This window comes from Coenobita brevimanus, chromosome 42 (assembly GCF_032717465.1).
Source record: "Coenobita brevimanus isolate Jiangsu-jjx chromosome 42, ASM3271746v2, whole genome shotgun sequence".
Classification (NCBI taxonomy): Eukaryota; Metazoa; Arthropoda; class Malacostraca; order Decapoda; family Coenobitidae; genus Coenobita; species Coenobita brevimanus.
Genome location: NC_136995.1, coordinates 1709564 through 1725000, shown reverse-complemented (window position 1 = coordinate 1725000; position 15437 = coordinate 1709564). Strand labels below are relative to the sequence as shown.

Here is a 15437-nt window from a genome sequence, read left to right as displayed (position 1 = left end):
CGAAGAGAGTGTATGTGAGTGAGGTGGAGGGGGAAAGAGGGAGGGGGAGGCCGAGGATGAGATGGAGGGATGGGGTGGAGAGGTATATGAGAGAGGGGGGTGTGAGCTGGGAGCAGGGGAGTGAAATGGCGGGGGACAGGGCGACTTGGAGGCGATTTGTTTGTGGCCACCCCAAACGGGATTGAGGCGTCTGGCAATAGATAGATAGATAGATAGAGTTTGTTTCTGTGGACGGGTGTGTATTTCTGTGTACATATATGTGTGCATGTATGTGTGTGCGTGCGTGTTAGCTCGTATTTGTCACAGTATTTGTGTAAGTATTTGTTCTTATTTGTGGACAAGATTATGAAAGTGGTGTATATGTGTGTATCTGCCCGTGTGGGTATTGTTTGTCAATATATCTGTGATTATGTACAGTATCTCTCTCTCTCTCTCTCTCTCTCTCTCATCATCAACACCATCATCATTCTCAGTATATGTATATATATATCTGTCTATCTATCTATTTATCTATCTCTAACCTCTCTCCCTCTCTCTCCCCAGGGTGATACGGTTCGAGTTATCTGGTGCTACTACCGCTCCGACCCTTCCCCCGCCTCAGCTCGCCTTCCCAAGCATGATCGGCGAGGTTCCAAGAGTCTATACCTCCGGGACCCCAGCCTCGTCTCCACCCCTGACACACCTGCACACCTGAAGCACTGGGATGTGTTGTCGCCGCAGGTAGCCTACGTGAGAGAGAGAGAGAGAGACAGACAGACAGACAAACAGAGACAGAGACTGAGAAAGAGAGAGACAGACTGAGAAAGAGAGAGAAGGGGGGATTTAATGTGTGTGTGTGTGTGTGTGTGTGTGTGTGTGTGTGTGTCTACATGCGTGTGTACCTCAGGCAAACAGATAATACAGCGCCTTAAATGTAACAAAAGAGTCATGTTATCCGGCCATTACGCTCCCCTGGCACTCATAGGCATGTGGTACAGTATCATAGTTAGGGACTCGTAGCACCTCTTCCTTACCGGTTTATTTCCCCATGTCACGGGTTAATGTTTCTCCATGTCACAGGTTAATATTTCCCCATGTCAGGTTAATATTTGCCCATGTCACAGGTTAATATTTCCCCATGTCAGGTTAATATTTCCCCATGTCACAAGTTAATATTTGCCCATGTCACAAGTTAATATTTGCCCATGTCACAAGTTAATATTTGCCCATGTCACAGGTTAATATTTCCCCATGTCACAAGTTAATATTTCCTCATGTCACAAGTTAATATTTCCCCATGTCACAAGTTAATATTTGCGTTTATGTTATGAAATCTGTGCTGATATTAAAATGACACACATAACACACATGAGGATAGAAAGGTCTCTATCTATCTGTCTATAGCCCGATGCCCTAATACCGCAAAGGGTGGCTGCAGACAAAACGCCTCCAAGTCGCTCTGTCACCCACCATTTGACTGCCCTCCCCACAACTCAGTCCCCCCTCCATCATACACTCCCCTTTCCTTCATATAGCAAGATGTACTGTAGTATGGAAAATAAATCGGTAAGGAAGAGGTGTTAGGAAGCCCCAGCGAAAATTTCTATATCGGTCATGTTAATATTCTCCTGTTTATTATTTATGCAGTTTATATCGGTATTCCCCAAATTTAAATACTTGCTATTATAGTGTAGTATGGAATTGATCGCTGAGGAGGAGTTGCAGAGAAGCATCCTTGGCTGATGAGAATGCTAGCCTTACTCATGGGTTTAGGGACGATGATGATGATGATGATTGTGGTATGATGATGATAATGATGATGATAAAAACAGTAATGATGATGATGATAATGATGGTAATGATGATGATATTGGTGATGATACCAATGATGACGGTGATAATAATGGTGATGATGTACATTTTTCGTTGTTCACCAGGTGCGGTTGCCAGACGACATCCCAACACTGTACTGGTGCAAACTGTACAAGATTCCAGAACTCGGAAGGAAGGCACACATCGTTGGGGTGAGTTCTGTGCATTGTAAGGTGGTTCATAAATAGCTCTTTACTCTTTTTATCCTGACTTAGCCTTAATTAGACATCTCTCCATCTTGAGTGCTGAGAAATAACAATAGAATAGCACTAGAATATAATGCTAGTCATGAAGAAATGCTTATATTGTCTCTCCTATATTCCCCACCTGTACTTCTGTGCAAATACTACCCATCTTTTGTCGTCCCACTTCCTCTCTCATGTATTCTCCACCTTCCTTTCACACCACTATCATCCCCTGCTTCTCTCCACTCCTATATTGTCTCTCCTATTCTCCCCACCATCTCTAACCTGGCTTTCTCTCTCCTCACCCAGTGGTATAGCTATGGGGGGACTTAAATCCCTCCAGTCAGACTCATGCCCCCCACTGGCCCCCATTTGAAATTTTGGATTAAGTTAACACAGCCACTGTAGACAGTCCCCCTCCCCCCAAAGAATATGACTTGGACACACCTTGCCCCCAACATTTGTGAAGACCAGGCAATGTTATTGTCCCCACCTCCTCTTTCAGATACTCTCCACCTTTATTTCTCCCCATTATAATTCCCTGTTTCTCTCTCCCCAGTATGTGCCTCAAATCAGCCCTGAGGGACAGCCACATGTGCACCACATGCTCCTGTATGAGTGTCATATCTCAGACTCCCACCTTCACATGAACAAGTTTGTGGACGCACAGGGAGCCCAGTGTTATGACCGCAATATGCCTTACTCCTGGCATGCCTGTAGCACACCCATTGTGGCATGGGCAGTTGGGTCAGAAGGTTTGTTTTAGAGTTTTTAACCACCTATGCTCAGTGATGTTCTCTTAATCATGGTATACGAAGGAGTCTTTATTCAGCCTAAGAGAGAGATTCATACTGAAGGAGTTAGGCATAATGGAGAAAGTGAGTTCAGGCAAATTTTTAACCACCTCTGTTTGATGATGTTCTGTTAATTTTATTCAAGGTACCTGTATCTGTAGTAGACTTAATCAGTTTAAAGGAGATATGCAAACTGGAGTGGTTAGACATAGACTTAATTAATACTCTTAGACTCATGTCAAGCACTCATAGACTCCTGTAAAGCACTCTTAGCTGAATAAAACCATTACATAACAAATCTGTAATGTACAGTGCAATTATAACCATGACATGCCTTACTCCCTGCATGCCTGCAGCACACACAGTATGGCTTGGGCAGTTGGGTCAGAGGCTTTGTTCAAGAGAGTTTTAATCTCTTCATTTCAGTGACATTCTTTTGATTTTATTCTTGATATTTGTAAGAAATTTTAATTGGCTTAGAAGATATTTTCAAACTGGAGAGATTAGATATAAACTTCATTAACACTCCCAGACTTGTACAGTGTGACTCTCTTGCAGCTGAATGTATTCATCACAGGAACACTTTTCCTCTGCATGGATGGCCTGAGTGGTTGGGTTGATTTTTTTTTTTTTTTTTTTTTTTTTTTTTTGGTAAGGAAGACAGTGTTCATTCATTCATCCATCCATCCATCCAATCCATCCATCCAATCCTTTACCATCCCATAAGGAGCATATGGCCCCAGAGCTAGCCTGCTTAGTCCAGACATTTAAGGTGAGAGTGACAGGCTGTTTCCCCCAAGAAGCCTCTTCAGGATCATGATATACTTTAACTATCATTCTTGCAACTACAGTACAAGGGTTTACTTCCTAACAGTGTTTTGGGTTTATTGCACACACAGACAATGGGAGAGCAGCTGGTCACTCTTACCTTAAATGTCTGTACAGAGTAGCTAAACCACAAGCTGTATGTTTCTTCTACCAGCTGATTAAATAAGGCTCAGGAACAACCTCTAGTAGTGAAGAGTGTTGACCCTCAGGCTACTATGGCTTACTCTCAGCTGAATAAAATCATCCACATAAGCTGAAATAGAATAAAGTTGTCCTTAGTATGAGAGGGTTTTCACCACTCAGTTTTAATAATATGACCCTTAGATCTGATTACTGTCAGCTATGTTTACCTGAGTTATGGAAAGAAAGATCTGGGATTTGCAGCTAAAGTCAGCCTACAGTCTGGCAGTAAAGCTCTTAGGTTGGAATTGCCATGGCATGTGTGCCATGGTCAAGTCCTAGAGGTGACTGAATGTTTTTCTGTCATGTAAAATGATACCAGGGGTGTAGATTAGTCTTCTGCCAACACATGTTTTGAATTATAATAGTCTAGACTCAAGCCATTGTGGGCCAACATGGTTAATATTGTTAGGCAGTTACTATATTTAATTACCCTTTTCTGCCCCAGGTGAGATGTACCCCGACCATGTAGGTATTCCCATGGGTGAGGACCACGGTGGCGCCACCTACTTCATGCTGGAGATACACTACGACAATCCAAACCTGCGCTCAGGTCAGATCATATGCTTAACTCCTTAGTCTGGTGACATTTAAATTATTCCTACTATCAGGTCAACAGAATACCCTTCATCTTGGGATAGATGTTTTGAACTTGGATGATGAGATATAGTTTTCAGTAGCCTCTTCAGTATACAGTACTCCTTTTTACTCCAACTTGGTGCAAAATTGTCATCTGTCCATCTTGAATGCTGAGTTGTAGCAATAGATTAACATTAGAATATGATGCTGGTCATGAAGAAATTCTATGAAAAGTAAGTGGAGCCACTGCATTATTTTATTCTGCCACTGAGCCTCATGAAATGAGCTGCAAGAGGACAAATATCTGAGCCAAGTTAAGGTGAAAGGTATATAGTGGAGATCATTCCTTCTTAGGTCGGATCACATTTTTAAAAATCATTTTAGAATGAAGGAGCAGTGATCAGGAGCTAGGCTACAGCAAGAAAACAGAACTTCACTTATTCTTTGTCTTTATTTTGTTGTCAGTGTTGCATATAATCAGACAGTGCTATTTCACAGTCCTTTGTTAAGCATTTTTTTTCTGCATTATATGCTAAGCTTAAGCTGACGATGTAATACTGGTAAGACATATTATAAATAAAAGCTCACTCATTCTTTACCTTGGTTAACACATAGAATTTGTGTGATGTCCTTCTTAAGTTTATTCTTGCTACAGGTATTACCAAATTATTTTATCAAATTTATGAAAAGCCTCTAATGCTGCTTTTTTTTTTTTCAGGGTATATGTAACCCCTGTAGTCTAAAAAGTGTAATCTAAGCCAGATATAGTTGTTAAGAGATGGCAAGAATCAATTAAGATACACATCCCAAGGTTCAAATGGTGGAGCTAGTCTTTACTTAAAGTCTAAAATATGTACTGGTAAAGACTAAGTGCTACTTTAAATGAAACCACTTTAAGTGAGACGTGCTGCTGATTCATGATAAGGTGTTAAGGACACCAAAATATACTAATTTCTGATGTCAAGGTAGCTTGATGATAAATCACAAGCAGCCTTAAATGAAGAATATTTTGGTAGTTCACCACCAACATTATAATGAAACAGCTTTAAATGAGGGTTTCATCTTTGTACATCCAGGCACTTTAATCCCAGAGGGGGTGGCCAAATGATGATGATGATGATGATGCTTATGATGGTGATGATGATGATGATAATGATTATGATACTGTGTACTTAGTATGATACCAGTTTTTCTCCTGCCAGGTGTTGTTGATAAATCCAGGGTTTGTATCTGTTATACTGAGGAACTGAGATGATGACAGTGATGATGATTAACTACTTATTATGGTACCGTATCTTTCTTCCACCAGGTGTTGTTGATAATTCCGGGGTTCGTATCTTTTACACTGAGGAACTGAGAGAGTATGATGCTGGTATTCTCACTCTTGGTCATATGCTGTCCCCCACACTCATTGTTCCACCTGGGTATACATGGAACACAGTGGCATATTGCAGCTCTCAGTGTACGGAAAAGGTTGGTCTTCCACTTATTCAGACAGTACTGTAGTTTACTCATTTTATCTTTACTCTTTTTACTTTAACCTGGCCTAAAACTGACATTTCTCCATCTTGAATGCTAAGTTGTTGCCATATTTTCACACTAGAGTATGGTGCTAGTTGCAAAGAAGTGCTATGGAAAGGATGTTGTGCCATAGCAATGTTTTCATCTGCAATTTATCTACCTGAAATATGCTACAAAAGGACAAAAATGCATGCAAGGTTTAGGTAAAAGAACTATGGATGGAGATTTTCATCCTTTTGCCACTCAGTTCCCACAAGTCATGGCTAAATAAGACACTACTGTGGCTCAATATCCTTCCCATAGAACTTCATCTCCATATTGCAGTATTAATTTCTTACGACAGCTCAGTAGTCATGATGGAGAGTACGTATTTTTATCCCTAGTTAAGGTGATTAGAGTACTGTATAGTCAGTGAAGAATGTGTGTGGAGTTCATAGGATAAAAAATTTTGTGCGAAGGTATGTTAATGCCCATGTCATCATATAGGTGTGAGACTGGTACAGCATGAGAACAAAAAGTCAGGAGTAAGAGCGGTGGACAGGAGATTATTGAGGAATGTGTGTGGAGCATGTAGGGAGAATAGGATAAGAAGTACAGAAATGGAATTCAGGAAAGATGTGGAGTAAGGAAGTTTGTATATAATGGAACAGAAGAGAGTGTCCTAAGATGGTATGGTCATATGGAGGGAATGGATGCAGATAAGGCATTGAAAAAAGTATATGTGGATGAATATGAAGATGGAAGGAGATGCAGTAGGCTAAGTAGAAGGTGAATGAATATGGTAAACCGAGTGTGTAAGACAGCAAGGTACGGAAGTTGATGAGTTCAGAGAAGTAACAGGGGACTGGGTAGATTGAATGAATTATGTACAGATGAGCTTATGACATGGTTTAGCATGCATTTTTTTCTTGATTATTGATGGATTGATTCTATATGGAAGGTGTATGTACGTATATCATATCCATAAATAATATAATAAAAGCTCCGTGGAGTTGGTTAGGCTTGAGAGGTGGAGCCAGGATTTTAGTGGCTTGAATGATGTGTGAAAGATTGTGTGGCCCATTGCACTGGATATGCTGCTGCAGGTGTTGAGTTATGTGGACAAATTATGCAATGTAATGGAGATAATGCAGTTATTTGTGTATAGAATATATTCCAGAAATGTTAAATGAGCAGAGTTTCACCTGTGGAGTGAAAAAATTTTGTGACTGTACCCATGTCCCACAGACCCTGCCACCAACGGGCATCAGGGCATTCCTAGGGTTTCTCCATATGCATCTCCTGGGGTCATCCATCTCAGTTCAGCTTATACGTAATGGCCGGGAGCTGCCCACCATAATGAATGGTAAGACTGAATAGCAACAACAACAACTACAACAGTAGCACTAACAACAGCAGCAGAACAACAACAACAGCAACAACACATAGATGCTTAGTGGTCCAGTGCTGCTGAGGCTGAGCAACTGATTACTCTTACCTTAAATATCTGCACTGAAGAACCAATACCTGAGCCATTTTTTCATGATGGGATAAAGACGGATGGATGATGTAGCTATGGATGGATGAAGAGCAGTCCTACCATACCCTGTCCTCAGGATGATGATGATGATAATGGTGAAGTTTGATAATGAAATGGTCTCACCCATGAGCCATGGCCATTTGCCAGAGCATGAATGTGAAATTTATTGAATTAGTTGGAATATCAGTACACATTAGTCATCTTACTAGCCTCTTATTGAGGAGTTAATGAAGGCTGTATCTAGATTCTGAGGTTCTAAAAGTCTCACATACCCTTTTAAAAATTCACAATATGGCAAAAATAAGGTGAAAAATACATCATTCGATTGAAAAGGTAAATAATGGAAATAGTAAATCTACCTATTTTCCGGCAGATATGGCCCACAAGGTTTGTTTTATTTTTTCTCATACAATGCCTCTCAGGGGCCAGCAACTGTCACTCCTGTCTTGAATGTCGAGACTGAACAACTTTTCCCCATGCTTGTACACTCTTTATAGATAGAGCAGTAGATTAAAGCTACTAGCTATATATATTATTGTTTTCTTGATAGCTAAATGCATATAGTTTACAGTTGTCTTCATTACTGTATTGTTGTTTCACTGATAGATAGGCAGATAGATGAAAGCTACCAATATTATTGTTGCTTTCTTGATACAGTAGATAGATGGATATATAGATAGATTAAAGCCATGAGAACATCCAGGGGGTGCTCAAACCCCACCTCTTTCTAAAATAATAAGCTAAATGGGAAAGTAGTCCATTAGTATTTTATTTATATTTTAACCTATTCAGTTAGCTGTTAATGCTTGTTTCCCTGAGTTGCTCATTGTACTGTTTAACACTGTGTGATTATTTTGTATTAATTTAGATACATCATCATACTTTCTAAGCAGCTGTATCTCAAGAAAATAATGACAGCCAATATTCAGCCCCCCCACCCCCAGCAAACTCCTGGCTGTGCCTCTGATTAAAGCTGCCAATTTTACTGGCATTTCTTCCTGCCAGACAGGAACTATGACTTCAACTATCAACAAGCTCGAGTATTAAAGGATGAAGTTGAGATCCTGCCTGGGGATTCCTTCATCGTCAACTGTGGGTACGATGCCACAAAGAGAAGAACGCCAACATTTGTAAGTTTTATTTTGTATGGTGTTGCTTTTGTACAGTATTTATTTAGTTTTCCAGTTTATGAATGTTTCCATTTCCATCAAAGGCATTTAACTCCTCAACAACAGTTACCTGTTAATGTACAGTACAGAGGTTTATAAATTTTGGAAGGATTCAAGTCAAGATTGGGAACAGTGGAAATGAGTTATCTGAGAGGAGCACGTGGAGTTACGTGGAGAGACTAGCAAATATTTTTTTCATTCTGATTTTATCCTTTGTCATTCCAGGGTGGGTTCAGTACAGAGGAGGAGATGTGCCTCGCCTTTCTGACATACTACCCTCGTGTGAACTTATCCAGTTGCTATTCCACCCCTGACCTGGCTCTCATTCTCCACACACTTGGCATCCACCACCTCCACAATAATAGTCTGTAAGTGTAGTACCAATAGTTGGAGTTTGTTTGAGTTAGAACAGATGCCGGTGGTGAGTAGCTAAAACACTGAACTAAATACTGTAGGTGAAGTTTGTAAATTTGATTTTATGAATTTTGAGTTTATGACATTGGTGAGAAAGCTTTCCCAGATTAGTTTCCCTGCAAACTTTAACCCACATCAGTTCAAGTCTAGCTGTTATGGATTTTTTATTAATTGAGGACGCCTGTAGTCTGGTACAGTATATGGATTTTTATCTGTATTTACTGTAATTTGTTTTTCCTTCCTTTTTCATCTTCTGTATATATATATAAAAAAAAAAACTGTTCTACTAAACACACTAATCATTGAATACCAGATAGAAAAAGCAGTGGTTATTGTAGGGTGGAATTAGCATAGTTTGATTTTTGGCTGTGGTGGGTATCTCCGAGCTGAATGTAATCATCTGGCTTCAGCTGCAGTAGAATGTGAGGTTCTAAATTCTCTCAACTGATGCTTCAGTCAAGGGAGTTGTTATTTTTTTGTTTTCTTGGGTACATGTCTCAGAGATTAGTAACCCTATCTGATGTGAGTGAAAAAAAAGGATGGTGGACTGCAAGAAAATGGGCTGCTGCACCTTGCATTCCACTGGGGCCATGTCCAGATGAGCAACATCAAATTTAACTTTTCCTTGTGCTTAGAATATTCCTCAGTTGTAACCAAATGTTTTCTTTCCAGGTCTGCTTTTGGGCATCCATACTTTAGGTGAGTACAGTATTTACTTTACCTTGGTGAGCAGTCATGAAGCTATGCATTAAAGGCATACCTGTAATATGGAACCAGGATTCCAGGGGTTGAATAGTGAGTGAGTGGGTGTGTGGCTCATTTCATTGGGTAGCTGTTGATTAGTGCTTCCACTATCATACATTTTCATACGCCATGCTTTTGGGATCCTACATCACCCTACTTGCAGGTGGGAAAGAGAGGCAGGGTAATGATGGTGATGATGATGAGCACTGTATTTTACTTTATATGCTTTAAATAAGAATTTTATTGCATAGGTATCAGTTGTACAGAAATGGACAGAAGTTCACCTACTATTCCACCGCGTCAAATCCACGTGTAGGTCATGTCCATCACTCTCCTCCCTGACACTTCAATCAAAGGGTATCATCTATGGTCAGAGAAACATACCAAGTCCCTCTCAGCTTGTGAAGTTAGCCAGCAGGGGAAAATGAGGAGAAGAGATTAAATATAAGGCAAACTTTTGTACCTGAAAGTTAGTTACTGAGTAAAAGTACAGTCAGCCAAGAAGTATAACACATCAGTAGCTGTTAACCTCTTCAGCCAGTACGCATAATTTATACCCGTTCCTTGCTATCTCTAGATTATTTCTTTTTCACCTTAAGGGAGAGTTCTCGAACATGATGTGTTAGACACAGCCTTCTTTATCCTTTTTTTAACTCCTTGAATCCAGGTGAACTCCTTCTTATTTTATTCTTGCTACTGCCATAAAACCATGTACTATATCTTAGGAAAGGTGTCACATATTGAAGGGGTTAGATATATCCTAAATTAATGCTGTCATTAGTAGAATGTACTACTAAGCTGAACAGAATCATCTGGTGATATTCTTGGAGTGAAGAAGTTAAAATGTGATGTATCTGAATTGTAGCTTCACTCTGTCTACATTAACTTTGCCTAAAATTGCCATCACTTACTCTTGAATGTTTTGCTATAACAAAAAAATTAATGCTAGATTATGGTGGTGGGATAAAGAAATGCTTTGAAAAGGATATGAAACTGTTGAGCTATGAGGAAAGGTTAAAATCCTGAGAGTGGTTAGGGTTTATTGCTGACATAATGCCACCAAGGGGCAAACAACTGGACACTTTGACTTTAAGCCTCTCAGGTTACCATGGTTTACTTAGCCCTGAGCCAGTATTTACTTAGCCCTGAGCCAATATATTTCCGATGGGGGCAATAAAGGAGTGGATGTTGCATGGATAGATGGTGACCTGTTGGGTAAAATGGGGAAATGCCAGTCCCATTTGACCCCCTTTTAGGTTTAGGGTCCTGAGGCTAGGCTACTATGGTCCATAACATTAATGCATTGGACCCGAGATATCGTTTTTATTTCATCCTTACCATCTGATGATTATAGTCAGCTTATGATAGAATTTCTGAACTGGTGGAGTTAGTTACAGCTTAATAATCCCTTCAGTACAAGAGGCTTATTTCTAATTTGAGTAAAGTTGCCTGGTAGCAGCAAAAGTAAGCCTAAAAGGACATCTATCAGATTCAGGGAGTTGAAAGGAAGGAGGCTGACATAATCCCTTGGTAGATTACTTGACTGAAAAGCTACTAGTGACTTCAGGAAGATTTGGTTAAAAGTTTTATCATTTCCAAATCATTTCATGTGGCTCATTGGCAGATAAAGACAGTGCTACAGCTCTGCATATTTTCTGTGCCACATCTTCATGACATCCATCATATTTTAACCTGTTATTACAACTCAGCATTCAAAATGGAAAGCTGGTAATTTTAGACCAAGTTAGAGTAAAGAGAATACGATGTGCTTATGACTAGTAATGAATCTGTAACCCATATTCACTTTGGTTGAGGAAACTTCCTAGCACCTCTTCCTGATTGATTTATTTTAAATGTTGCACCTTAATACAGTATTATCTTCAATGGTATTGTATCTCTTTCCTGATAATACCAACTAAGATTGCATGATTAACATGTCAGAGTATATTAACATGACATAAACAGAGAAACCGGTAAGTTAGTAAGGAATAGATACTAGAGACCCTCCATGATGTCTTTAACACTTTCTTGTTTGTTTGTTTTTTTTGGTGATATGATCCAGTGTAGAAAGGACCTATATTATTGTATGTTTTGATGTGTTGTGTATCTAACCCTCCCCCTGTAAAAAGTCACCCCTAAGCTGAGTAAATTTGTCTGATGTGAATGTCCACAGTCAACAGTTTCCATCACTCTTCCACAGGGATGACATTGTGAACGAGTTTCATGAAAATGTGCAGCTGAATGAAATGGAGACAGGTGGGGCAGCTCCTCTGGACATCACCTTGGCAAACATCTACCATCTTGTGACTGTCACTGAACCTCAGAGTAAGTAAGCCAGTGCTGGATATTTTATTGAGACTGGGGTTGTTCTGCTGACAAGAATTAAGTTGGTTAGATGACTTATATATGAAGGGGCACATGACATGGATTTTACACCACTTTTTAAATGTTTCACCATCATCATCATTGTTATCATCATCCAGACCTTCCTTCCCACACCAAGCTGGGGTGAGATAGGGTCCAGAGAGCCCTGCATATACATGCACGCACACATGCACATGCTCACACGCTCCACGCACGCACACATGCACATGCTCACACGCTCCACGCACGCACACACGCACTCATGCACGCACGCACGCACACACACACACTCCTCTCACCATCTCTTCATTCTCTTCCTCCAGAATACTTCAACCGCACTGTGTATGACATCCTGTACGACCCTGCAACTTGGTCTGACCCTTCAGTAGTGGCCACCTTGCAGGAGATGATTACCTACGGCCAGTACGAACCTGCTTGTGAATTTCACGGAAGGAGGGAGGTTCCAGGGGTGAGTCATAGGCTGGTATTCTAAGTGGGTTTGGAGATTTCATAACACCTCTTCCTTACTGATTTATTCTGCACATTACATGTAAGTATTTTCTTGTATGTTATTGATGCAGACTGTGTTGGTGTCAAAACTATGTATGGTAGTAGTAGTAGTAGTAGCAGTAGCAGTAAGTAGAGCAACCCCAATCTGTCTGGCTGAGCAGGCCCATCACTCGCAGACAAGCAGTCATCTTTGCAGGGCTGTCCCATGCAGTGAACTGATTTTCCTTTGTGGTGGACACCTCCTCACCACAGTGAGACATGGAGAAGACTGTGGAAGTTTGGTTCCCAGATGGATGCTGCATTTGCGTCTCTGCACTCAGTTAACAAGGGCACCGTAGTAGGCTCCACATCACCCTGTTATTTGGTTATATGGTTACCACCCAGTGTTGTAAATGGTTTCTTGGATTACAAAAAAACATTCAGCTTGTTACTCAGTGTAGAATCACCTAAGGGAGAAGTAGGCAGCATTACATCATGTAAGTGGATGATGGTCACCACCACTTGCCGCCAGTATTCAAGTGTAGTGTGGAAAATAAATCATTAAGGATGTGGGGAGTGGCCTAGTTCCATCAGGTGAAAATAAGCCAGCTCTAGTTTAGGTGATGCAGAATTTGCCTCCTGTTTACAGATCCCTCGTAAAGCCAAGTATCCAGCGTACATCCCCCTCAAGCAGGAGTCGCTGCAGTGCATTCCTGCCACCACCACAACCACCACTCCTCCACCACCATCCACACCAACAACCACATCTTATAGTTTTGGCAGAAGCAGCAGTCAAGGTGAAGTTCTGAAGCCATCTGTGTCTATCTGCCTATCTGTCTGTATTAGCCAGTCAGTTTATCTAATTATCTATTGCCATATGCCTTAATCCCATAAGGGGTGGCCACAAATTAATCACCTCCATTTCATTCTGACCTCTGCCATCTTCCTGCCCGATCTCCAACTCACATGTACCCCCCTCTCTCATCCCTGTATCTCATCCTTGGACTGCCCTTCCACCTCATTCACATACACTCTCCTTAGTAGTTTCTCATCCTCCATTTTCTCCACACAGCCAAAACATCTTAGAGTATATGAGAGAAGTTTTTAACCTCTTGAATCAGGTGATACACTAATTTCTTGTTGTTTGTTGCATTCTTTTTCTCTCTCATTTTTTTTTCCAATTAATCTGACAGTAAATTCCACAAAAAATGTCTATTACTGTTACATCGCTACTTGTGAAGCTGATATGTTATTTCCTTCAGTTTACTGTTTTGTACTCATTGCAAATGGATGAAAATCTCTGGCAAGTTAAGGTGAATGGACAAGAGTCATATAAAAAAGTTGTAAGATTTTGGAATGCATCCCTGACACATAACAAGAATATACTGTATTTTATTGGTAAATATAATTAACCACCATAATCTGTTGTTGCAACTAGTATTCAAGAAAGAAAGTTGATAATTTTAGGCATAAGCGTACCTGTATTGATAGAGAAATAGATAGATAGGTAGAATGCAAACTTATATTTTTGCAATAAATTCTGGAGCACGCGATGAAGCTGGAACTAGTTTGGTCGTGCTGCGTCATTGCTCACTGCCCTCTCTAATGTGGGATGCAGGCTGGTCGTTTCTGATAAGCACAGACCCATAAATGATTGTCCGATATTAAGAACTTAAGATTTGAGCATTCTTCTGTAAAAATTAATTGGCTACCCTAAATACCGTTGTACATTTGACAGGCAGAAATTCAGTCATCATCATCATCATCATCATCATCATCATCATCACCATCACCATCATCATTGTCATCATCATTCAACCTCTTTTTCCTAATAATACTCCATATTTGTACTCCACACAGGTGAGAGTGACTCGGCAACACTACCATGGGCTCCTGAGAGGGAGAACGAGATAGACAAGGAATCCCTCACTCAACATGGTGCTGGTGGTGGAGCTCCCCAGTCTGCAGCACTCACCCCTTACATAGTCGTCATTGCTCTCTCGCTCACCACACTCTGTTGTTATTCATAGTGATTGATTTTTGCTGATTTTTTTTACCTTACTTTCTCATCATATTCTCTCTTATCATTATTAACAGTGTCTGAGTTTGGCCAATTTTGTACAACTCTACTACTGAATCTCATTGTTGCTCTTATATGTACTCAGTCACATCCTTACTCATTCACTCATCATTCTCAATCATTATTTATCATGATTCATCATTAGTCATCTTTACTATCTCATTATTATCCTCTCACTCATACTGTCACATGTCCTTACTCTCTCATTCACCCTTATCTCTTTATTTCTAGTGACTCATTTTTACTCATCTTTATCATCTCATCATTACTGTCTCTCTCATTTATACTTTCACGTATTCATACACTCTCACTTCTCACTCTCTCATTATCCCTAGCAGCTCATTTTTACTCATATTTACCCTCACAATCACCACCCTGTCTCATTATACCTTGGGACATTTTTACTCTCACTCACCAGTCTCTGTTCCTAGTAACTCGTTTTTCCTCATCACTCTCTTTTTCACCACCCTGCCTCATAATTCCTAGAGATCGCTTTACGTTCTCACTCACCATGCTCTCATTTCTCCTAGGGACTATCTTTACTCTTTCACCTTCCACTCTGTTCATCGTGACTCATATAAACTCCTTTTTAACTCAGCTCTGCTCAGTCTTTTCTATCCTTTTCTCCTGCACATTGATAAGGCTTTAGTTAAATTAGCCTTTTTTCCAACAGATATCCATATTATCAGCTAATTGACCTCCAGTTCTCTCTCTCTCTCT

General features: G+C 40.3%; 1 protein-coding gene across 1 annotated transcript in view; it reads left to right on the top strand.

Annotated features, from left to right (window-relative positions):
• Window positions 1-14667, top strand: part of LOC145397661 (DBH-like monooxygenase protein 1) — a 33862-nt gene extending 19195 nt beyond the window's left edge. Inside the window, exons 5-16 of the mRNA XM_080270701.1 lie at window positions 544-720; window positions 1917-2003; window positions 2596-2791; window positions 4287-4391; window positions 5727-5890; window positions 7166-7283; window positions 8463-8587; window positions 8852-8994; window positions 11958-12109; window positions 12472-12617; window positions 13287-13434; window positions 14498-14667. Of these exons, the coding sequence (XP_080126827.1) occupies window positions 544-720; window positions 1917-2003; window positions 2596-2791; window positions 4287-4391; window positions 5727-5890; window positions 7166-7283; window positions 8463-8587; window positions 8852-8994; window positions 11958-12109; window positions 12472-12617; window positions 13287-13434; window positions 14498-14667 (1731 nt within the window). The remainder of the gene's footprint in view (window positions 1-543; window positions 721-1916; window positions 2004-2595; window positions 2792-4286; window positions 4392-5726; window positions 5891-7165; window positions 7284-8462; window positions 8588-8851; window positions 8995-11957; window positions 12110-12471; window positions 12618-13286; window positions 13435-14497) is intronic.
• Window positions 14668-15437: the final 770 nt, after the last annotated feature.